The sequence below is a fragment of the Zingiber officinale genome, chromosome 2B (assembly GCF_018446385.1).
Source record: "Zingiber officinale cultivar Zhangliang chromosome 2B, Zo_v1.1, whole genome shotgun sequence".
NCBI classification, from domain to species: Eukaryota; Viridiplantae; Streptophyta; class Magnoliopsida; order Zingiberales; family Zingiberaceae; genus Zingiber; species Zingiber officinale.
This window is the reverse complement of record NC_055989.1, coordinates 147,024,117-147,047,394: the sequence shown is the minus strand read 5'-3', so window position 1 is coordinate 147,047,394 and position 23,278 is coordinate 147,024,117. Positions and strand designations below refer to the sequence as shown.

The window sequence follows — 23,278 nt, the reverse complement described above, 5'->3', positions numbered from 1 at the left end:
ATACAATCATGCATACACAAAATATTGTCCTTGACATGTCCATGTTGGTTGCTACTCGGAAAACCTAATGGTTCCACTGTATAAAAATTTTGTACAAAGGTCTGAACCTTTTCCTAGCTACCATGTGTTCTTTTAAATTAAACTTGGATCGTAACACGTTTGATCCAAAGTTTAATCTATTTGTTCTTTTAGGTTTAGACTCGGATCTCCTGCGGAACTTAACACGTTCGATCCAAATCACCTAAGTTATTAATTTCATTAAATATTAGTTTCCAAAATTGGCTTCCAGTACTGACGTGGCGAGGCGCATGACCTTCTTGGATATGGGAGCAACCACCACCGATTAGACAAAGCCTTTTAAGGAAAACTAATATTTAATTTCCTTAAATAACTTTAGGTCAATCGAAAAGAACAATCAAATCACAAGGAAAAGAAAAACTAAAAAAAAACACAACATCGAAAATAAATTCGAAATACTAGAATCGCATGCCTCTTGTATTTGGTATTATTTCCAAAAATAACTAGTATGATGCGGAAAGGAAAAATACTAGTTATACCTTTTAGAAAGACCTCTTGATCTTCTACCGTATTCCTCTTTTAACCTCGGACGTTGTGTGGGCAACGATCTTCCAAGATGAAGACCACCTAGCACCTTCTTCTTCTCCCTTCAAGTTACGGCCAAGCACCAAAATCCAAGGATGAAGAACTTTTCCACCAACTAAGCTCCAAGGGATGCAAGCTTTCTCTTCTTCTTCTTCTTCTTCTTCTCCAAGTAGTATCCGGCCACCACAAAAGCTCCAAGCAAGGAAGAGTTTCGGCCACCACAAAGAGGAAGAGAGGGAGAGAGGATGGCCAGCCACAACACCAAGGAAAAAGAGGGAGAGAATAATAGAGGTTGTGTCTCATGAAGGCACCCCAGCCCCCTTTTTTATATTCCTTAGCTTTGGTAAATAAGGAAATTTAATTACAATAAAATTTCCTTAATTTTCCTTGACATTAATTAATTAAGAAAAATTAAATAAAATTTCCTAATCAATTATGTAATGGCCGGCCACCTCATGGAGAGCAAACAAGACAATTTTTAATCAACAATTAAAAAATCCTTATTTGTCTTCGGAAATTTTAAAAAATAAAATTTTCCTTTAAAATCCCTTCATGGTTGATAAAAAGAAATTTCTATAATTTTAATTTTTCAACATGTGAATAATTTACAAAGAGAAAAAATAAAATATCTTTCCTATCTACAAATAAGGAAAGAGATCTAATCTCTTTTCTTAATCTTTTGTAGAAGAGATATTTTAATTTTAATTCTCTCCAATAAATTATATCTTCCACATAAGAAAATTTAAAATTAAAATTCTTTTAAATTTAATGGGGGCCGGCCACCTAAGCTTGGGTTCAAGCTAGGGCCGGCCACCCATGAATCAAGGCTTGGCCGGCCCTAGCTTGATCCACAAGCTAGCTTGGCCGGCCCCCTTATCATGGGTATGAAGGTGGGTATAGGTGGGTATAGTACTCTATAAATAAGAGGCTACGATAGGGACCGAGAGGAGGAATTAGTTTTGGTCTCCCGATAAAATTAAGCATCCCGTGTTCGCCCCGAACACACAACTTAATTTTATCAATAATAATTCATTCCACTAGAGAATTATTATTGAACTACCGCACTAATCCCAAATTATATTTTTTTGGGCTCCTTCTTATTATGAGTGTGTTAGCCTCCCTGTGTTTAAGATGTCGAATGTCCACTAATTAAGTGAGTTACTGACAACTCATTTAATTAATATCTTAATCCAAGAATAGTACCACTCAACCTTATCGTCATGTCGGACTAAGTCCACCTGCAGGGTTTAACATAACAATCCTTATGAGCTCTTCTTGGGGACATTATCAACCTAGATCACTAGGACACAGTTTCCTTCTATAATCAACAACACACACTATAAGTGATATCATTTCCCAACTTATCGGGCTTATTGATTTATCGAACTAAATTTCACCCATTGATAAATTAAAGAAATAAATATCAAATATATGTGCTTGTTATTATATTAGGATTAAGAGCGCACACTTCCATAATAACTGAGGTATTTGTTCCTTTATAAAGTCAGTATAAAAGAAACGACCTCTAATGGTCCTACTCAATACACTCTAAGTGTACTTGTGTAATTATATAGTCAAGATAAACTATTTCCTAATTACACTACGACCTTCCAATGGTTTGTTCCTTTCCATTTTGGTCGTGAGCTACTGTTTATAATTTATAAGGTACTGATAACATCATCTTCTGTATGTGACACCACATACTATGTTATCTACAATATAAATTAATTGAACAACTACAACTAAATGTAGACAATTTGACCAAATGTGATTCTTTATTCAAAATAAATGTTTACAAAAGTTTAGGCTTTCAGTATACACTCTAACAGTCCAAGGGTCCAATCACACACAACATCAATAAGCCATAATAGTTGGAGCCTGCAACCAAAGAGTTAGCACATCCTACTATTATCCTGCCTAAATTATGTATGGCATATGCATAACCTATTTGAATTCTAAACACACAGAGGCAAACCCTAGCTCTAATACCAATTGTTGGTTAGTCCTAGGAAAATGTACCGGTTCCACTGTACAAAATTTTTTTGTACAAGTGTCGAACCTTTCCTTAAATAACCTATTGTGTTCTTTAGAAGTTAAATTAGGAATCGCAGACGGAACTTAACATCATTGATTCCAAATTTAACTTATCTATTCTTAATGGTTTAGATTTGAATCGCAAGCGGAACTTAACACTATTGATTCAAATCCACCTATGTTATTAATTCAATTAAATATTAATTTTCAAAATTGACTTCCAGGACTGCATGGAGAGGCACATGACCTTCTTGGATATGGGAGCAACCACCACCGCCTAGACAAAGCCTTTTAAGGAAAGCTAATATTTAATTTCCTTAAATAACTCTAGGTTGACAAAAAAAAATAATCGAATCACAAATTTGAAAAAGAAGAAAACACAAACTCGAAAAACTAATTCGAAAAACTAGATCTAATTGCCTCTTGTATTTAGAATTCTTACAAAGAAAATAACTAGTATGATGCGGAAGAAAATTACTAGTTATACCTTCTCTTTGTAAGCTAATGACCTCAAGATCTTCTACCGTATTCCTCGCCTCGCCTTGGAAGTTGTGTGGGCGAATATCCTCCAAGATGAACACCACCCAAAAACTTCTTCCTCTTCTTCTAAAATCCGGCCACCACCACCACCAAGGAGAAGAGAGCAAAAGGGAAAAGAGAAGGGAGAGGGAGGGCCGAACACTTGAGGTTCTCCAAGCAAGAGAATAAGAATTATGTCTCATGAGGCCTCCTCACCCCTTCTTTTATATTACTTACCCAAGGCAAATAAGGAAAAACTTTTTACAAAAATTAAAATCTTCCAAGAGTTTTTCCTTTTCCCTTTTAATTTTTCCTTTTCCTTCCTCTTGATTGAATCAAATCACCAAAATTAATTGATGATGATTTTATTTTAATTATGGCCAGCCCCTTGCTTGGGCACCAAGCAAGGTGGGCGGCCACCTCATCAAGAGAAAAAAGGAAAAATAAATTTTTAATAAAATTTTATAAGCCATTATAAAAATTTATAAGCTCTCTCCTAATTTCTTAAAGTGTGAGTTAAAAAAGGAAAGTTTCTAAAAATTAAAACCATATTTTAAAATTTAAAACTTCTCTTATAAAATTTCTTTTTTAACATGATGATAAAAAATTTTAATTTTAAAACTTATCTTCCTTTTTTCCTAAACCATGAGGATGGTTAAAAAATGAAAGTTTTAAAACTTTTAAAACTCTCTATTTAAACATGTGACCTAATTCAAATAAAGAAAGTTTTTAAAAATTAAAATCTCTCTTTTAAAACTTATAGTTTTCTACAAAGAGAAGATTTTAAAATTTTAAAACAACCCTCCCTTTTTGAATTATTGTGGCCGGCCCCTTCATGCTTGGTCACCAAGCAAAGGGTCGGCCCCTTGGAAGAGGTTGTGGCCGGCCCTTGCTTGGTCACCAAGCATTGGACCGGCCCCCTTCTTGGACACCAAGAAGAGCCTTACATTTGAATGAACTTAAGGCTATAATGAGGTTACGACAGGGACCTAGAGGAAAAATTGGTTTTGGCCTTCCGATGAGCTTGAGTATCCCGTGTTCGCTCCGAACACACAACTCAAGTTCATCGATAATAACTCATTCCACTAGAGTTATTACCGCACTACCGCACCAATCCCAAATTACATTATGAGCTCCTTCTTATCATGAGTGTGTTAGCCTCCCTGTGTTTAAGATAACAAATGTCCTTTAATTAAGTAAGTTACTGACAACTCACTAAATTAATATCTATCTCCGAAAGTAGTACCACTCAACTTTATTGTAATGCCGGACTAAGTCCACCTGCAGGTTTAATATGACAATCCTTATGAGCTCCTCTTGGGGACATTCTCAACCTAGATAACTAGGACACAGATTCCTTCTATAATCAACAACACATACTATAAGTAATATCATTTCCCAACTTCTCGGGCATATTGATTTATCAAACTAAACCTCACCCTTTGATAAGTCAAAGAAATAAATATTAAATATATGTGCTTGTTATTATATTAGGATTAAGAGCACACACTTCTATAATAACTAAGGTCTAGTTCTTTTATTAAGTCAGTACAAAAAAAACTTATCAAAATGGTGCTACTCAATACACTTGGAGTGTACTAGTGTAATTTATTAATCAAGATAAACTAATACTTAATTACACTACGACTATTCCGATGGTTTGTTCCTTTCCATCTTAGTCATGAGCAACTGTTTATAATTTATAAAGAACCGACAACATGATCTTCTGAGTGTGACACCACACACCATGTTATCTACTTATATAAATTAATTGAATAATTACATTTAACAAATAAATGTAGATATTGACCAATGTGATTCTTTTATTTCAAAATTAAATGTTTACAAAAACTAGGCTTTTAGTATACATTTCAATACTATTATCAAAAAATGATAAAATAAAAGGAAAAAGTATAATTATTTGTCTGATAAGGAGATTTTTAATGATGAGATTTTTCTATTTTCATTTGATTTTAATTTATAAATTTTAAATTTTAGTTTTTTTTTTATGAGAGTGGTGAAATTAGTTGTTAGTTATTTATCCTTTTAAAGTTTTATTTTTATGTTGTTTAGGCTGTGCATATATGAATTTTATAAGAATTTTTACCAAAAGATATAATGGTCGATTCAATATATTTTTCCTCTTTTAATGTTATTATCAAAAAATAATAAAAAAAAGATAATGATATAATTGTCTTTTACAAAATTTCTCAATCTGACTTTTGGTCAAAAGAGGATTAAATGTTATTTTTTAAATATAGAGATAGAAAATGATATTTTACCCCCTTTTTATTGAGAAAAAAAATTAAAAAAAATCCTTAGTTATCAATTTTTATCAATAAAATCAAAACATCATTTTAACATATTTCTCATTAAAAAAACTTTTATTTAAATATTGTTTATATATATATATATATATATTTATTTATTTGTCATCTGCATTTTTTTTTATTTTATCGTCAACAAAACTCAAGGTGAAGTGCCCAATTCAAATTAAACTTGAATCCAATTTAATTTTAAACCTAAGCCACAATACAGGTCGGGCTATAATTATTGAAATCAATAGGTAGAGGGAAGAAATAATATAAAGTTTTTTGATAATCTTATTACTAAAGTCAATAAGCTTATTTATACAAATTATCCAACACAATAATGAAAATATTAAATAAGACATACAATCATAATAATTATAAACATAGTAATATAATAGACTTGGAAATATTATTTTCCCTATTTAATTCATGTCGATCTTGATTGTGTGCCAACTATAATAAATCTCAATTAATTGAAATCAATTAGAGATTATTTCCATTATTATCATTACCCCCGACAAACTCAACGGGAGTGCCTGAACGTTAAGTTTGAGTGCTAATTTGGTGAAACGTTGTCTAGATAATGACTTAGTAAGTATATTAGCAATTTGATCTTTCATAGAGATATAAGAAACCAAAAGTTGTCGAGTCGTCACACGCTCGCAAACAAAATGAAAATCAATCTCTACATGGTTGGTATGAGCATGAAAAATATGATTTGCCACAAGGTAAGTTGCTCCAATATTATCATACTAATATTATCATCCAAGGTAAGTTGCTCCAATATTATCATACCATATTTTACCCAAATAATTTCTGACGTTGCGTTAGCGATATATTTATATTCAACTTCAGTATTTAAGCGAGAGACTGTAGGTTGCTTCTTTGAAAGCCAGGAAGCAAGATTTCACCCAAGAAATATAGCATATCCACTAGTAGAACGTCTATCTTCAAGAGATCCAGCCCAATCTGCATCACTGTAGGCAATCAACTCTCGTGAAGACTGATGATATAAAAGAAGACCATGTAGAATAATGTCTTTGAGATATCGAAGAATTCGCTTAACACCTTCCCAATGATGTTCAGTAGGAGCATGCATAAATTGACAGACACGATTCACAATAAAAGCAATATCAGATCGTGTAATTGTGACATATTATAGGGTACCAACAATACTACAGTAGATCTGGGGGTCAGACATCAAAGAAGAGGATGAAGGTGCAATGAAACCACCCTCAATGATTGGTGTAGAGATAGAACGTGCACCATCCATTTTAGCTCGTTGTAGGAGCCCAGTAATGTATTTGTTCTGAGAGAGAAGATAACCTTCAGAATGTGAGAGAAACTCTATGCCAAGAAAAAAATGAACATTGCCAAGATCCCGAATAGAAAACTCTTGACAGAGAATAGGGATGTAAATGAACCAAACGGTTCGCGAGCTATTCAGAGCTCGATTCGATAAAAAATTCGTTCGAGTTCGTTTGTTTATCTTATCGAGCCGAGTTTGAGCTCGATTTCGAGCTCGACAGTTTTATCGAGCCGAGCTCAAGCTTAAGGATATTCGGCTCGTGAGCTCGCGAACATGTTCGTTTATAGGCTCACAAGCAAAAAAAAAACGAGCCTTAAATCGAGCCAAAAAATGAGCTCTAAAACAAACTCTAAAACGAACCTTAAAATGAGCAAAAAAAAGAGCTCTAAAACGAGCTCTAAACGAGCCTGAAAATGAGTCCGAGCTCGCTTAACAAGTTAGACTCGTTAACTTTGATAATCGAGCTAATAACGAGCCGAGCTCGAACGGTTCGTGAGCTTGATAATTCTAAAACGAGTTGAGCGCGAGCCTTGTGATAAAAGCTCGATTCGAGCTCAAGCCGAGCTCGAGCCCGAATATAACTTAAACGAGCCGAGCTCAAGCCTAATACTGTTCGGCTCGTTTACATCCCTAACGGAGAAGATGTAGTAAAGTAGTAATGTCATTTTGATTACTACCAGTTATTAATATATCATTCACATAAATCAGAACAAATATTGAAAATTCCTCGAAAATTCCTCATTACATTTGTAGAATAGGGAAAAGTCTGTTTTAAGCCAGAAAATCCCTGAGTATGAAGCCAGGTAGATAGACGATGAAACCATGCACGAGGTGCTTGTCGAAGAGCATATATAGACTTCTGAAGTTGACACACATGTGTTGAAAGTTGCGGATGGATGAATCCAAGAGGTTGCTCCATATAAATAGTTTCTTCAAGGTGTCCATGAAGGAAAGGATTGGAAACATCTAATTGGCGTATTGGCCAATTGGAACTTACAACTATAGATAGTTGTAATTTTGATGACTGGACTAAAAGTATCATTGAAGTCAATACTTGGCTGCTGATTAAAGCCTTTAGCAACAAGGCGAGCTTTATAACGTTCAATAGAACCATCTGCACGATACTTAATTCGGTAAACCCATTTAGAGCTCACAATATTCATAGATGGGGTACGAGGGACTAAGCTCCAAGTTGCATTACGAAGAGGAGCATCAAATTCTGTAGCCATCGCAGCACGCCAATTTAGATCTTTGATTACCTGTGTAAAACTATAAGGTTCAACAAAAATTGAAGAAGCAATAAGAGCACGTGGAAGAGGATAACGAGTGGAAACTGGTTGACATCGTGCATAAATATCGCTTAGAGGAAGCATCCGTCGAGGAATATCATCATAAGAGCTACTCGAAGATGAGTGGTCAGACGAATGAGAATCAGAACTAGAGAGTGGATCATCACTAACCGTCGAGTCTACAAGAACTTGTGGAGATGGAGCAAGACCCAAGATACCATCCCCCCTTGTACTTTCAATATGTCTTGATGAATCAAGATGTGGGGCTTCTAGTATATTGCTTGGTGATAGTTGCCTTGATTATTTGAAGGAGGATCTTAGGTAGCAACTACAAACGAAAATAGAGATTCATCAAAAGTAACATGTCGAGAAATATATATCCGATCGATCGAAATATGGAGACAATGATACCCATGATGCAAATTACTATAACTAAGGAAAACACATTGTAAAGAGCGAGGGTTTAACTTGTGCTTAGAGTAAAGTCGTAGTTAAGGATAACATGCGCAACCAAAGATACGAAAGGAGTAATCTGGAAAATAATTATAAAGTCTTTCCAAGGGACACTTATTTTGAAATAGTGGAGTGGGTAAACGATTGATAAGGTAGACTGCTGTTTGGACGACATCATCCCAAAATTTAAGAGGAACCGAGGCACGATTAAGAAGAGTTAAGGCAGTTTCAACCACATGATATTGTTTTCTCTCGGCAGATCCATTTTGTTCAGGAGTGTGGGGACAAGGGACTCGATGGATGATGCCAGAGGAAGTAAGATGACGATGAAGCACTTGATACTCTCCACCCAAATCAGAATGAAGGGAGAGGATTTTACGATCAAAATAGCGCTCAACCTATTTTTGAAAGCGACAAAAAATATCAAAGAGATCAGACTTTCTTTTCATAGGAAAAATCCAAGTAAACTTGCTGAAATTATCAATAAAAATAACATAATAAAAAAAACCTTGATTAGATAGAATAGGAGCAGGACCCCACACATCAGAATAAATAATTTCTAAAGCAAAACTAGAAGTGCAAGAATAAAATACAAAAGGTAATTTATGAGATTTTGCTTTCATGCAAGTTTCACATAAATGAGAAGAGGAGACTAAAGAAATTAGTAAATCATACTGGTTAATAATATTCTGAACAACACGTAGAGACGGATGACCAAGACGTGCGTGCCAAGAGAATTTATCAGTGCGTTATCCAACAAACACATTAGTATAGGTGGGTTGAAGATGTAAAGACCGTCTTTAATATTTCCTCGAAGTAGAATATTTTCTGTTGTGGGATCCTTCACAAGACAATGATGAAGATGAAATTCAAAGAACACATTATTATCAAGAGCAAACTAATGGACGGAAAGCAAATTTTTAGTAATAGAAGGAACATGAAGAGTGTTGCGCATGCAAAAAGTACGCCCACATGAGTGAAAAGATGTGTTTCCAATGTGAGTAATTTGCAAACCTGAGTCATTACCTATCTGTACCATGTCGAGTCCATCGTAAGGCAAAGCTTCTGTGATAATATTATATTACGGTGTAACATGATGAGTTGCTCCAAAATTCGGATGTCATCCTAGGTTCTCAAGAGTCGACGAAACTATATTAGGAGAGATAGAATATAAGAATGCTCCAGAATGAGATGACTGGGTTGTAGAATGCCAAGAAGGTGGTGATCGATTTGAAGATGCGTGGTCTCCCTGTGAAATAGTTGGTTGTCCCAATGCTGCAGGACCACCAGCAAAATTTAAGTCAAATCTTTTAGGACATTGAATACCAATATGTCCAATTCTGAGACAAATTTGACATCTTCTCCGACTATAAGACTAATCAAATCTTCTAGAGCAATAAATACCAATATGACCAACGATGTGACAAATTTGACATCGGTCTAAACTCTGCTTTTGGTCACCTTGATGTTGTTGAGTATCTAACATCGAAAATAAATAATTCATCCCTTGATAGTAATAGACTTGACTGGAAGAATTTTTTGGTGGCCAGAAATAATATTTGGCACTAGAACCTTGTTGTCCAACAAAGCGACAAATTAGAAGCTTGGTGGATGGTGAAGGCCACTTGTTGTGGGCGGCATAGTAACTTTTTATCGACGGCGATAATAAAGTAGAGGGCTTCTTAAAATAACACCAAAGAATAACAAGACTAATTAATAGTAAAATAACGCTAGGAGAAAAGACAGAGAAAGAGAAAAAAATAAGACTTGAGAGAGAAGACTTTTTTTTCCTCATCCTCTCTATTTTTTTTTTTGCCTTTTTTTCTCTTTTTTTTTTTTAACAAAAACGGAAGAGAAAAAAAAATAGACAAGGAGAAAAAAAATACATAGAGAAAAAAATTAATTAATGTTGTCGAAGTTGCTACCGTCGATAAAAAAGAGTTGTTGATGAAAAGAGAAAAAAAGTTGTTATTGCCGAAGTTGCCGAGGTTGCCGCACTGTAGACGATGATATCAAACCTCGATGTAGAAATTCCTGCTGCTGTAATAAAAATTCGTAAGAGGAAAATTAAGAAGAAGAGAAGATGACTCTAATACCATGTTGAAATCAATAGGTAGAGAAAAGAAATAATATAAAACTTTTTGATAATCTTATTACTAAAGCTAATAAACTTATTTATACAAATTGTCCAACACAATAATGGAAAGATTAAATAAGGCATAAATCATAATAATTATAAACATAGTAATATAATAGACTTGGAAATATTATTTTTCCTATTTAATTCATATCGATCTTGATTGTATGTCAAATATAATAAATGTGAATTGATTGAAATCAATTAGAGATTATTTTCATTATTATTTGTTGTAATACATAAATCTGTTGCCGGAGATTTTTAGGAGACTTAGTTGAATTTAAAAATTACACAGAATTTAAATTCAATTTATAGTTGAGCTGATCTGAGCAGATGATCTCAGGCTGCCAGTAGGGGCTGATTTTTATCCAAGTGTCAACCTTAGAGTGACTGAGTGAGCAGAGCGTCCGAGCAAAGAGGCTGATCGGACGAGGCAAATATGCCTAATAGGAGAGGCCGGTTGGATGAGGTAGACAGACCGGGCGGCAGACAGGTCGGGTTGTCAGAGAGGTCGACCAGGTTGAGCAAACAGGCCGAGTGAAGCAGACAGGTCGGGCTGTCAGAGAGGTTGACCGAGTCGAGCAGACAGACCGGTCGGCAGACAGGCCGGTCGAAGCAGACAGGCCGGTCGGCCGGGTCGAGCAGACAGGCCGAGTGAAACAGACAGGTCGGGCTGTCAAAGAGACTGGCCGACCAGGCGAGCAGACAGGTCGGGCGAAGATCCCGAGCAGGCAGAGAAGTCTGTCGGTCTGACAAAGAGACCGACCGGGCGAGCTGACCAAGACCTGCGAGTTACAGTTTCCTTGAAACAGATTCGCTCATCTCCGACTGTGCTTCGAGGCTTACAAGGGTCGTCTGTTTCCCAGGATACAACGACCGACCGTGAATCCGACCAAGCACTGGTGGTCACGACGAGCTGAGTGTTGGAGCAATCCCAATGGTCCGTGCAACCATGTGTTTTGGTGTTTGAGCAAAGGGTTTAAGTTAGGTTCACCCTTGTAATTTGATATGTGTACTTGAGTTGTGCAGGACTGCAGGATACACATGTGACTCAGGTTGATGGCTTCGGGTCCGGGGAAGGATGGAGCATCCGAGGGACCGTGGACAAGGCAACAAGGACAAGGGCCGAAGGAAGCGACTTCGAGGCATACGCGAAGGATGACATTGGGAACGAGCCGCGAGCTTGAATGCATCCGAGGGACGAGAGCCAAAGGAAGTAGGCTTGAAGGCAAGAGGTTAAAGCGTCAAATGAGTCATAAGGGTGAGGGTACGAGTGCATGAGAGATTGTACTCGGATTAAAATCCTAGTTTTAGGGTTTTACTGTAGCAGCACTGTAGCAGTCGACTGCATGTTTTAGCAGTCTACTGGTGCAGTCGACTGGCAGCGAACAGAATGTCTCTGTTCGCTCGGTTAGTGTGGAATCGAGCCGTTGGGATGTAACGGTCGAATTTCCATAGAGGGCAGTCAACTGCATGTTTTAGCAGTCGACTGGTAGGCGGGATTTTCCAACCCATGGCCTATATAACCAAGCCTTGGGAGCTTGGTTGAGGCTGACGAAATAGAGGTGGTTAACCCCTATTAGTAGTCTACCAGTGCCCTAGCTTCTCAAGAGTCCTTTGTAAGAGTTGTGGTGAGGTTTCAACATCCACAAGGAGCTATGTGAGCTAGCCGGAGGTCTTCCGAGGAGTAATCCACCGACGGATAGGGATCGTCCACCTTACGGACAGCCGTGGAGTAGGAGCTTTATCTCCGAACCACGTAAATAATCGTGTAGCTTGGTTTACATTCTTTCCTTTAGTATTTAGCTTTCTACTTGCTTTGTTTGCATTTCCGCTTGCGCACTAACGTTGTAGAAAGAAGCGATTATTTGGGGGTGCCGTCTATCCAACCCCCCTTCAAGCCGGCGTCCGATCCCCAACAAGTGGTATCAGAGCGAGGACGCTCTCTATTGGACTAACCGCCAAGGAGGCAAAAGATGACTGGCTTGATTGAACCTCTAAAATTTGAAGGAGGAAGCCTTGGGGACATCACCTATTGGATGATGAAGATGGAGATTTTCTTCAACACGGATTGGGACACCATGATGATGGTAAAGGAGCCATTCAAAGTCCCAAAGGACAAGAAAGGAAAGAAGCTCCGAACACGACATTGGACGGAGGAGCAAACCTCACGATCGGAGGCAAACTCAAAGGTAATAGCAATTTTAATTGATTTATTGCCTCCTAATGTGATAAGTGGTGTAGGTAAATATGAGAACGCCCATGAATTGTGGAGCAAAGTGAAGAAATTACCATGGGAGGAATTTTTGCCTACACAAGAAGAAGAAAAATCCGAAGAAAGTGATGAAGTGGTCCAAGAGGAGAAGAAGGACCAATCGGATGTGGAGCCCAAGGAGATGGGCTTAGTAGCTCAAGAAGAGGAGGTGGAGCAAACGGAAGTTGAGTCACCCTCAACATCCGAGGAGGAGAAGGAAGATGAGGCATCATCTACATCCTCAAGAATTGAAGAAGATTCCAAGACACGTGAAGAAGAAAAAGTCTTGGAAGTCAACATAGCAAGCACCTCCACCGAAGTGAAGTCAAAGAACAACATAATTTGCTTCGGTTGCAATGAAAAAGGACACTACAAGAGTAGATGTCCATTGGGTAAGAAGAAGGTAAATCCTAAACCCGTTTAAGTTAATTTAAACACTAACAAGGGTTGTAGGAATAAAGAAACCCAAGGAAAAAGGATGCGTATCATATGCTTCACGTGTGGGGAGAAGGGACATTACCACACAAAATGCCCCAAGAAGAGGGAGATCGAGAAGCTTGCGCAATTAAAGAAATGGGAGAAAGAGAAGAAGAAGAAAAGCTCAAGTCAAGGGGGAGCTTCAAGGGTAAGGGAGGTATACCCTAATTTGAAGTGTAATTCAAATTCAAATTCTTATGTTCCCATGCATGTTAGGAAAAATAATGTTAATCATTATATGCCCATGCAAAATTTTGGTTTCAAATATCATGATAGGAGTAGAGTGTTTGTAGATCAAAACCCTAGGAGACCCATTCATGAAAAATCTATAAATGGTAGACCTAAGGAGACCCAAGGCAGTAATCCCAAGAAGGGGAGACATATGCCTAGAAAGGGTAGGTCTAGGAATGTCCAATTTGGACAAATTAACTCTAGGGTTAGGAACCTAGAGAAGGAGAATCAAGCCTTAAGGGGAAAGCTTGATAAGTTAGAACAATTCCTTAAGAGATTCAATGTTGGATCTAAGGAATTAAATATGGTGTTGGGTAGCCAAAGACCCAACCATGATAGATCGGGGTTGAGATACCGATCTAGTCCCTCCAAGGCTAATGAGAGATCATGTGCTAGGGTGGCAAATGATCATGGCAAGGGAGAGTCCTCCAAAGCTAAGGGAAAGTCTTATGCTAGGGTTGCATATGACTATAGCAAGGAGAAGCCAATAAATGGCAAGGGAAAGCCATTTAATGGTAAGGAGAAATTAACCAAGGACAAAGTTTCCAAGGTTAAGAAAGTTAGATTTGTAGGCCAAGTGTCACCGGAGGTGCACCGGAATGGCCTAGCCATTGTGATTGAGTCACCTAGGGAGGTGGCTAAGGCTAAGAGCTCTAGGGGGAGCTCAAAGAGTCAATTTGGGACCCATGGCCAATGGATCTCAAATGAGTTTTACTTGGGAGTCTAGGTTAGGTCATGGAATGTGCCAAGTGGTTTGGAGACGGACTTGAGTCTCAAACCTAGGGAATTGGCACACATGGGTTGTGTTACATGCTTGAAAATATGACATTGAGGTCATATAGCATGATAATTGATTTTGGATGTATAGATGTCATATAAACCAATGCTAGGGATGCATTGTGGGTTAGTATGGGCAAATACATCAAGAGGAAGCCAAAACTAGGACTTTAGGTCAAGGTTCAATTGAACTTTTTAGCTAGTTTTGTGTTTTGTGTCAATCTTGGGATTGGTGATAGATATATTTTTATAAATATTTTTCCCAAGTAGATATTGATATAATAGACCTCTCCACAAAATTTGGGGATTTTTGGAGATCTTTGGAATTTCTTGCGCATTTCTGAAGTTGGCCAGAAAAGACTGATTTTTTCATGAATAGTGTACCAGTCGACTGGTACAGATACCAGTCGACTGGTAACACTGTTCACGAGCACATAATGTCTCTGTAAGCTCGTTTTCATGGGGGCAGTCGACTGGTACTTCTTGCAGTCGACTGATACCAGTCTGAAAGTGTTTTCAACACTGGATTTTGACCGGGTTAGCTCATATAGATGTATGAAATCCATGGGGGATTAATACATGAGTTTAGGGTCAATTTGGATTACAAGTTGTCAACAATTAGGATATTGTTGGAGAACTTTTTGGATGTTAGGCAAAGGGGGAGAAGTAAGGTTTAGTTGGGAAAACCTGAAAGTACCTTTGCGTAGGGGGAGCCTTGGGATAGGTTTTTAAAAAACCCGTTGTAAAAATCCTAGCTCATTGGGGAGCGTAGGTGTAGGGGGAGCCTTGGGATAGGTTCAAATGCATGATGCATTGTTACGGCGGTTGCCAAGTGTGTAACCTTAGCAACGTAAGTCCATTCGGCAGTGTAAGTCCAAGTGTGTAGCCTTGGAAGTCTAAGTGTGTAGCCTTGGCATTGTAAGTCCATTCGGCGGAGTAAGTCCAAGTGTGTAGCCTTGGCATCGTAAGTCCATTGTATGTATTAGCATGTTTATTTGCTATTTATTTTCCCTAACTTAAACGTATTGCCAAACATCAAAAAGGGGGAGATTGTTGGAGCAATCCCAATGGTCCGTGCAACCATGTGTTTTGGTGTTTGAGCAAAGGGTTTAAGTTAGGTTCACCCTTGTAATTTGATATATGTACTTGAGTTGTGTAGGACTGCAGGATACACATGTGACTCAGGTTGATGGCTTCGGGTCCGGGGAAGGATGGAGCATCCGAGGGATCGTGGACAAGGCAGTAAGGACAAGGGCCGAGGGAAGCGACTTCGAGGCATACGCGAAGGATGACATTGGGAACGAGCCACGAGCTTGAATGCATCCTAGGGACGAGAGCCAAAGGAAGTAGGCTTGAAGGCAAGAGGTTAAAGCTGCAAATGAAGCGTCAAATGAGTCATAAGGGTGAGGGTACAAGTGCATGAGAGATTGCACTCGGATTAAAATCCTAGTTTTAGGGTTTTACTGCAGCAGTACTGTAGCGCTACTGCAGCAGTACTGTAGCAGTCGACTGCATGTTTTAGCAGTCGACTGGGGCAGTCGCAGCGAACAGAATGTCTCTGTTCGCTCGGTTAGTGTGGAATCGAGCCGTTGGGATGTAACGGTCGAATTTCCATAGAGGGCAGTCGACTGCATGTTTTAGCAATCGACTGGTAGGCGGGGTTTTCTAACCCGTGGCCTATATAACCAAGCCTTGGGAGCTTGGTTGAGACTGACGAAATAGAGGTGGTTAACCCCTATTAGTAGTCTACCAGTGCCCTAGCTTCTCAAGAGTCCTTGGTAAGAGTTGTGGTGAGGTTTCTCCACCCACAAGGAGCTACGTGAGCTAGCCGGAGGTCTTCCGGGGAGTAATCCACCGACGGATAGGGATCGTCCACCTTACGGACAGCCGTGGAGTATGAGCCTTATCTCCGAACCACGTAAATGATCGTGTAGCTTGGTTTGCATTCTTTCCTTTAGTATTTAACTTTCTGCTTGCTTTGTTTGCATTTCCGCTTGCGCACTAACGTTGTAGAAAGAAGCGATTATTTGGGAGTGCCGTCTATCCAACCCCCCTTCAAGCCGGCGTCCGATCCCCAACACTGAGTGGTACCCGAATGCTACCACGGGCACTCCGCTGAGTAGGAGATGCACGACAGAGGAGGAGGAAGAAAAATGAAGAGCTTTTGCTTACTGTGTGTTCTCTGCCTATGATCGGAACTTCCTTATATAGGAGCTCGAATTTAATGCATCCATTTTACAGTAGCAAAAGATCTACGTGGTAAAATATTGATTGTTCCATTTGGGTAAATTTTGTTCCGATCAGTCCAACATTCGTGTGCACAAGTTGCGCTCATACAAAAGCCAACTTGGTTCAGTATAATCCGAGCCCTGGATTTGTAGGGCCCGCATGAGAGAATCTCTCCCTATGTATTTGTTCACATTTTTAATATATGTGAATCAATATAAACCAATAAAATACCTTGAAACTTCTAATGTGAGACTCTCATTCCATTAAAAATGATAGTTCCTGAGAAACAACAGTCGCATGTACTCTTTTGCTACCGTCTCTATCCGATTCCCTCCTCCTCCTCCTCCTCCTCCTCCTCAATCACGCTCGCCACATCGGGGATGTCGGATTTGAGGAAGAAGCAGGGAAGAATTCGAATCAAGCGAGCGCGGAAAGGATTCAACGGATCGGGATTTGGAGCAAGAGCAAAAGAGTCGCTTTTCCCCTTTTTTTTTTTTCCCTGCAACGAACGGATCTCGCGCGATCTTTCGATTTACTACTTCCATGCGGAAATCGTACGGTGAGCATTCTCTTACCCAGCTCACCCGATGGCTAGTTACTCTCTCTCCACCGTCAGATCTCTTTGGTACGGCCGTTGGATCGGAAATAGTCTGATTTGAGCGGATAGCAAGTTCGAACAGCCGAATTTGAAACTGAAAGAGGAAATTTCATTTTGCACCCCTCCAAGTTACAATAATATTCATTGTAGCCCCTGTAATTTGGAAGCCGGAATATCATTTATGGCCCATTAGTTCGATCTAATTTGTCCGGTCCAATTTGCATCGGTTTATTGAGCCGACAGTTCGGTTTCCTTCGCTGCGATTCCTTCAGCGAAGGAATCGCATTCCGTCCTTTCTCTGTCCTTTCTCTGCTTCTTCGCCTTCATTTTTCTGACCTAATCTCGCCTTGGCGCGGGGAGGAGAGTCGAGGAGCACGGGATGAGCATTCTCTCCAACAAGGTCGAGCGGGAGGAGCTCGCGCCCGGGGATCACATCTACTCATGGCGGTCGGCTTACATCTATGCCCATCATGGTCTTTCCTTTCCTTCTTTGTATTCTCTCTATTTTATTGTTACGTCGATTTTGTATGAATCGGAACCGTACCTGGTTTTAGGGCTTCTCCACTCGTCGTTTGCCCATGTTGATTCCATTTTTTTTTAGCATTTCCCCCATTTTTAGGTTGGTAGGAGTGATAATCACTGCCGAAAGATAATCTTACTTAGTTTCAGTGTTTCTCAATTGATTTAGATGATAAAGGCTCAACTTGACGGAGAGTTTTGTAAAACCATTATTCTATTCGAGTGTGTTAAGCCGTGAACGTCTGCAAAATTAGCGTTCATCGATGTGATTTCGGAATGGTGCTTCAACCGTATGTCTCCTTCGAGTCTTTTGCTACCGTTAGCTTGTTATGACTGTTTAACATGGAATCTATAGAGAAATTTTCTGCAAATTATGATGTTATGATCATTTACACAGAATCTGTTGAGTAACTTCGACCAAAAAATTCTTCCTTTGATCACTTTAAGCATGGACTCCGAGAGTGAGTATTGAATTTAGAGATTGTATACAGCCAACTTCTTTCCAGGAATAAAGGTCTAAAGTACATTAGCAAAATTCAATTACTAGAATCGATAAGTTCCGTCCTTTGTTATTGCTTACGATACTATATAGTTTACTAGTTCAGAAAAGCTTTGTGCAGGTCATCTTTCTTTCTCTCTTTGTTGTTGAATTGTACAATGTGGTCAACTCATCGACAATTACTGAAGCATTAATCTGTTCTACTATTCAAAGTGTATCATCATGTACTGTTATCTTATTTATTTCCCTGCTTCGTAGGGATATATGTGGGAGATGGCATGGTCATTCATTTCACAAGAGCAGCTGGCCAAGAGATTGGAACAGGAACCGTACTTGACCAATTCCTTTTCAGCTCTTCGCCGTCAAATTCAGGAACTCCGTGCGAAAAGTGTGGTGATCAAAGCAATCTCCATGGAGTCATCACTTCTTGCTTGGATTGCTTCCTTGCAGGAGGCAACCTCTACCTGTTCAGCTATTCAGTCACTCCAACTTTCTTCCTAGCAAAAGCGCGCGGAGGAACCTGCACGCTCGCCCCCTCCGATCCCCCCAACATCGTCCTCCACCGAGCCAAATACCTTCTCGACAACAATGGGTTCGGCATGTATTGCTTGTTCAAGAACAACTGCGAGGACTTTGCCATATACTGCAAGACAGGTCTGCTCGTGGAGACAACTTTCAGCGTTGGCCGGAGCGGACAAATCTCATCCGTGTTAGCTGCAATCACTTCTATAATGTCATCCCCGCTTCGGTTCCTGACGACGAGCGCCAGTGGGCTCATGGTGGTTGCCAGCGGCATGTATTGTGTTAGTCGATATGTATCCGACATCGGAATCAGAAGGGATGCAAATAAGATTCCTGTCGAAACCCTTGTTGCCCAGTTGTGCCAAGGCGTGCCCCAAACCATGGCCACCTAATCACTGCATCAATGTGTGAGACATTTATTTCTTAATAATCGTAATGGACTATTTAATCATAATAATTCCTGTAAATTATTTGAAACTTTTATTTGATAATTTTTTTCATTATTATAAAAATCAAAGATCTCAACATACATAAACAATGAATTTATTGGCGAGCCATGTTCGAATAATGCAAAGAACTAATGCGGTCGTACAGTGACGGATCCCACTTGGACCGCATATTTGACCGGCTGACGGTCCCCTTCCGCATATTTTAAGATTTGAGGAAATAGTTTCGGATGAAATTTTATTTGAAAACATACAAAAAAATATCAATGAGACTGTGGGCGATTCGGGCTTCCCTCCAAAACCCCATCAAATATATAAATCCAAAGAATGTTTTTTATCACTAAAAGATTAAAGAGGAAAATCTATAATTATGCGTGTTAGCTTTTAGTCTTTCCCGCGGAACGTTTACGGGAGTGGAAGAGGAAGAAGGTCTCCAGCTTCCATCAAAAGAAACAAGAACCACCAACCACCAAAGCGACGGATCCAGCGACACGGCGGCCGTGGGAAAACTTACGAAGCAGAGCAGTCACGTGGCGGACAACTCATCGCCCTCCACCTTTTCGTCTCCTTCCTCCTTTCTGTTTACTTTAAACTTTTGCATTGAATTGTTTGATCGACCACCACCGCCATGGCCGCTCTTCAATTCCTTGCTCTGTCAACCGTAAAGGAACGCCAGCCTCTCATCCACCTGCTCTTCCCCTTTCGTACAGGCACTAACTCCCAGCACCTGACTGCACGCCTGACCCCCATCATTAAATAACCAACCGACGCCATCGTCTTCATCCGCCTCCTCCCCCGCGCTTGAACTCTGTGTATTGATATACACGCATCATCACGCGCTGATATCGTACTGGCTCGAATTGGAGAAGACAGCTGATTGAGCAGTTGCATGTTTTATCCTGGCAAATTTGAACGCCTTCACCTAAATGTACCTGGAGGTGAATTTCTAATTTTAAACGTTGGATCCACACAGTGAGCTCCAATCACCTTGCCAGCGAAGTAGCAGTGGTGAGCTTTTTTTTACTCTTTTGTGTGCCGAGTGAGCACGTTCATGGTGGTGGTGGGATGACTGTGGCAATGGGTGACTTCACTTGTGGCCCCGTGGGAGACACCTCTGTCGCGCTTCGTTAAGCGAGTCCACTGGCCTGCAGAGCTAAAAGCCAAACGCCACCTTCTCTCTCTGTCCTCTGTTTCTCTGGGTTGATAAAAGATTGGAAGTTGGTTGGGTGAGGGCAGGGTGGGATAACAGGGTGCTCTGCGCTGCTGCCGTGTAGATGTGCTGCGATGGGGAAGAAGGGCAGTGGCTCGTGGTTGACGGCGGTGAAGCGGGCATTTAGGTCTCCGTCGAAGGAGGAGAAGAAGGCCGCGAGGCAGAGAGAGGAGCTGGCGGAGCAGGAGGAAGAAGAAAAGGTTAGTGCTTTTTAACGTCCGTTTGCTTGTTTTTGACTTCTGTCCTAAAAATGCCGCCTTGGCTGCGTTTTGACTTCGTTTTTTCCGGTAGCACAAGAGGGAGAAGCGTAGATGGCTGTTCCGGAAGCCGTCGCCGTCGGCGGCGTCGTCGACGACGGCGATGAACGAGCAGCAGCCAGCGAGGACGGCGGTGGGTGGGGCGGCGGGGACGGCGGAGCAGAGGCACGCCATTGCTCTGGCGGTGGCCTCGGCGGCGACGGCGGAGGCGGCAGTGGCCACGGCGCAGGCGGCGGCAGAGGTGGTGCGGCTCACCCGACCGTCGGCTGCTAGTTTCGTCAAGGAGCGCTACGCCGCCGCCGTCGTCATCCAGACTGCCTTTCGAGGATACTTGGTACGCTTTCTCTTTCTTCTCTTAGGCATTACATCAGACACCTGGTGTGCGTGCGTCTGAAATGGGTTTGAGTTTCTCCGGCGAAGGCGAGGAGGGCGCTCCGGGCGTTGAAGGGGCTAGTGAAGTTGCAGGCGTTGGTGAGGGGGCACAATGTCCGGAAGCAGGCGAACATGACGCTGCGATGCATGCAAGCCCTAGTTAGGGTTCAAGCGAGGGTTCGAGACCAGCGGATGCGGCTTGCCCATGAGTCGGCGGCGGCCGTCGTCTCCCGAGGCAGCAACAAGTCCTCCTTCAGCTGCGACACCTCTGTGTGGGACTCCAAATACCTTCAGGATCTCGCCGAGAGGCGATCCATGGTGAAAACCTAGATCCAACCGTCTCTGCTCTTCCTCACATTTCTTACTTTGCCCTAACTTGTTAACCCGGTAAACACGCAGTCGAGGGAAGGGAGCAGCTTCGCCGACGACTGGGACGACCGGCCGAGAACCATCGAGGAGATCCAGGCGATGCTGCAGCTCCGAAAGGAGGCGGCGCTGAAGCGTGAGCGGGCGCTCTCCTACGCCTTCTCTCATCAAGTAAGCAAATCTGGGGATTTAATCCCTCTCATCTCTCTGTTCTTGATGCATTCTGACTGATGTAAACTATTGGATATGGAAAAGCTGTGGAGACCGGATCGGAACCCCGACGAGGTGGAGGCGGACGGCGAGGCGGCGTCGGCGGGGGAGGAGCGGGGGCCAACGCGGTGGAAGGACCGATGGATTGCTTCGAGGTCTTCCTTTGATAACAGAGCCAGCAGCAGAGCGGCGGCGCGAGCTTCCACCGACAACCGAGATCCCATCAAGACGCTGGAGATCGACACCTCTCGTCCCTTCGCGCACTCTACTCCGGCTAATCCCCGCCGCCAGTCGCCGCTGGTGCCGCAGCACCCTTGCTCGCCCCTCCACCGCGCGCACCACCACTCGCCGATCACGCCCTCGCCGTCCAAGACGCGGCCTTTGCAGGTCCGCTCCGCCAGCCCTCGTTGCGGCAGGGAGAACCGGAGCTTATACGGTACCGTAGAGACGCCGGGCCACCACCACCACCACTACCAGGGCGGCGGGCCTCGGCAGCAACACCACCCGGCAGCGGCCGCAGCGGTGCCGAACTACATGACGGCGACCGAGTCAGCCAAGGCGCGGGTGCGGTCGCAGAGCGCGCCGCGACAGCGGCCCGCAACGCCGGAGCGCGACCGGGGAGGCTGCGCCGGGTCGGCCGCCAAGAAGCGACTCTCCTTCCCGGCGCCGGACCCGTACTCACAGAGCCTGCGTAGCCCGAGCTTCAAGAGCGCAGCGGGGCGGTTCGCCGGCGACTACCGCTCCAACGTGTCATCCTCCTGCAACGACAGCGTCGGCGGCGAGGTGTCTCCATCTTCCACGACGGACCTCCGTCGGTGGCTCCGGTGAGCCGCCGACCGCTGCGATTTCTCCACTATCTCTGCTTCAAAATCGCTGCTTTCGGTTCTCTTCTCGTTGTTGCTGTAGTTGTAATCACTAATTAATCGGAGTGGCGCCGCGCGGGGTGCTCCGGCAATCTGCGAACTGGCATTGATGGGAAATCATGGGATGTTGCGTTGCACCTCGGGCCGTGAGCTCCAGATAATAATATATTAGAGGGATCTGAGGGAGGAAGACGACCATTGGAGAACTCCATCAACTTGATTTTTCATTAATTTTTTAACTGCTGATCCTGATCCTGTTGCCTTGATGAATAGTGTTTCGACTGGGTTTGAAATATTTTTAATATATTATCTGATCATTTGTGTTGGATGCATCCATCTATGAATATCTTGATCATGATTGCGTTCGTCCACAATCAATTCATATAATACAAAATTATTGCGATGCATCTAAATCGTAAATGAGCATCAAAGTAGACCTCTCTCATCAAGTTGTATTGGCTGAACAAGTCGATCAAACTACATAAATAGAGAGGGTCTGATTAGTTCGGATCTTCTGTCCCTATTTTTCTCTGTCTCCGTATCTCATTATCGATTGGACGGATCAGATTAAATCCTTATTTTTCTCTGTCTTCGTGTCTCATTATCATCGGACGGATCAGATTAAATCTCAAGATATCATAGTATCTTTAAAATATATACAGTATTCTTGTAATGTGTAAAGTATTCTTGAGATTTAATATGATCCGTCCGATCGATAATGAAATACAAGGACAGACAATAATGGATACAAAGGATCTGAATTAAGGCCAGATAGGCCGAGCAAGCAGGCAA

The 23,278-nt window shown here is 41.5% G+C and overlaps 2 protein-coding genes across 2 annotated transcripts; both read left to right on the top strand.

Annotated features, from left to right (window-relative positions):
- Positions 1–17,481: 17,481 nt before the first annotated feature.
- Positions 17,482–19,274, top strand: LOC122047695 (protein LEAD-SENSITIVE 1-like). Its single transcript, XM_042609131.1, has 2 exons — positions 17,482–17,695; positions 18,499–19,274. The coding sequence occupies exons 1-2, from the start codon at positions 17,602–17,604 to the stop codon at positions 19,152–19,154; spliced, it is 750 nt and encodes a 249-aa protein (XP_042465065.1). The 5' UTR covers positions 17,482–17,601; the 3' UTR covers positions 19,155–19,274.
- Positions 19,275–19,644: 370 nt separating this feature from the next.
- LOC122047694 (protein IQ-DOMAIN 18-like) lies at positions 19,645–22,795 on the top strand. The gene is made up of 5 exons (XM_042609130.1): positions 19,645–20,618; positions 20,710–21,009; positions 21,096–21,365; positions 21,447–21,584; positions 21,669–22,795. The coding sequence occupies exons 1-5, from the start codon at positions 20,493–20,495 to the stop codon at positions 22,449–22,451; spliced, it is 1,617 nt and encodes a 538-aa protein (XP_042465064.1). The 5' UTR covers positions 19,645–20,492; the 3' UTR covers positions 22,452–22,795.
- The last annotated feature ends 483 nt before the right edge of the window (positions 22,796–23,278 follow it).

What these genes read in the sequence shown, in the direction of transcription:
- LOC122047695 (XM_042609131.1), top strand. Translation starts at nt 17,602, where the DNA reads ATGAGCATTCTCTCCAACAAGGTCGAGCGGGAGGAGCTCGCGCCCGGG. An exon ending in TTACATCTATGCCCATCATG is followed by an intron (nt 17,696 to 18,498) that starts GTCTTTCCTTTC and finishes CCTGCTTCGTAG; the next exon opens with GGATATATGTGGGAGATGGC.
- LOC122047694 (XM_042609130.1), top strand. Translation starts at nt 20,493, where the DNA reads ATGGGGAAGAAGGGCAGTGGCTCGTGGTTGACGGCGGTGAAGCGGGCA. An exon ending in AGCAGGAGGAAGAAGAAAAG is followed by an intron (nt 20,619 to 20,709) that starts GTTAGTGCTTTT and finishes TTTTTCCGGTAG; the next exon opens with CACAAGAGGGAGAAGCGTAG. An exon ending in CTGCCTTTCGAGGATACTTG is followed by an intron (nt 21,010 to 21,095) that starts GTACGCTTTCTC and finishes TCTCCGGCGAAG; the next exon opens with GCGAGGAGGGCGCTCCGGGC.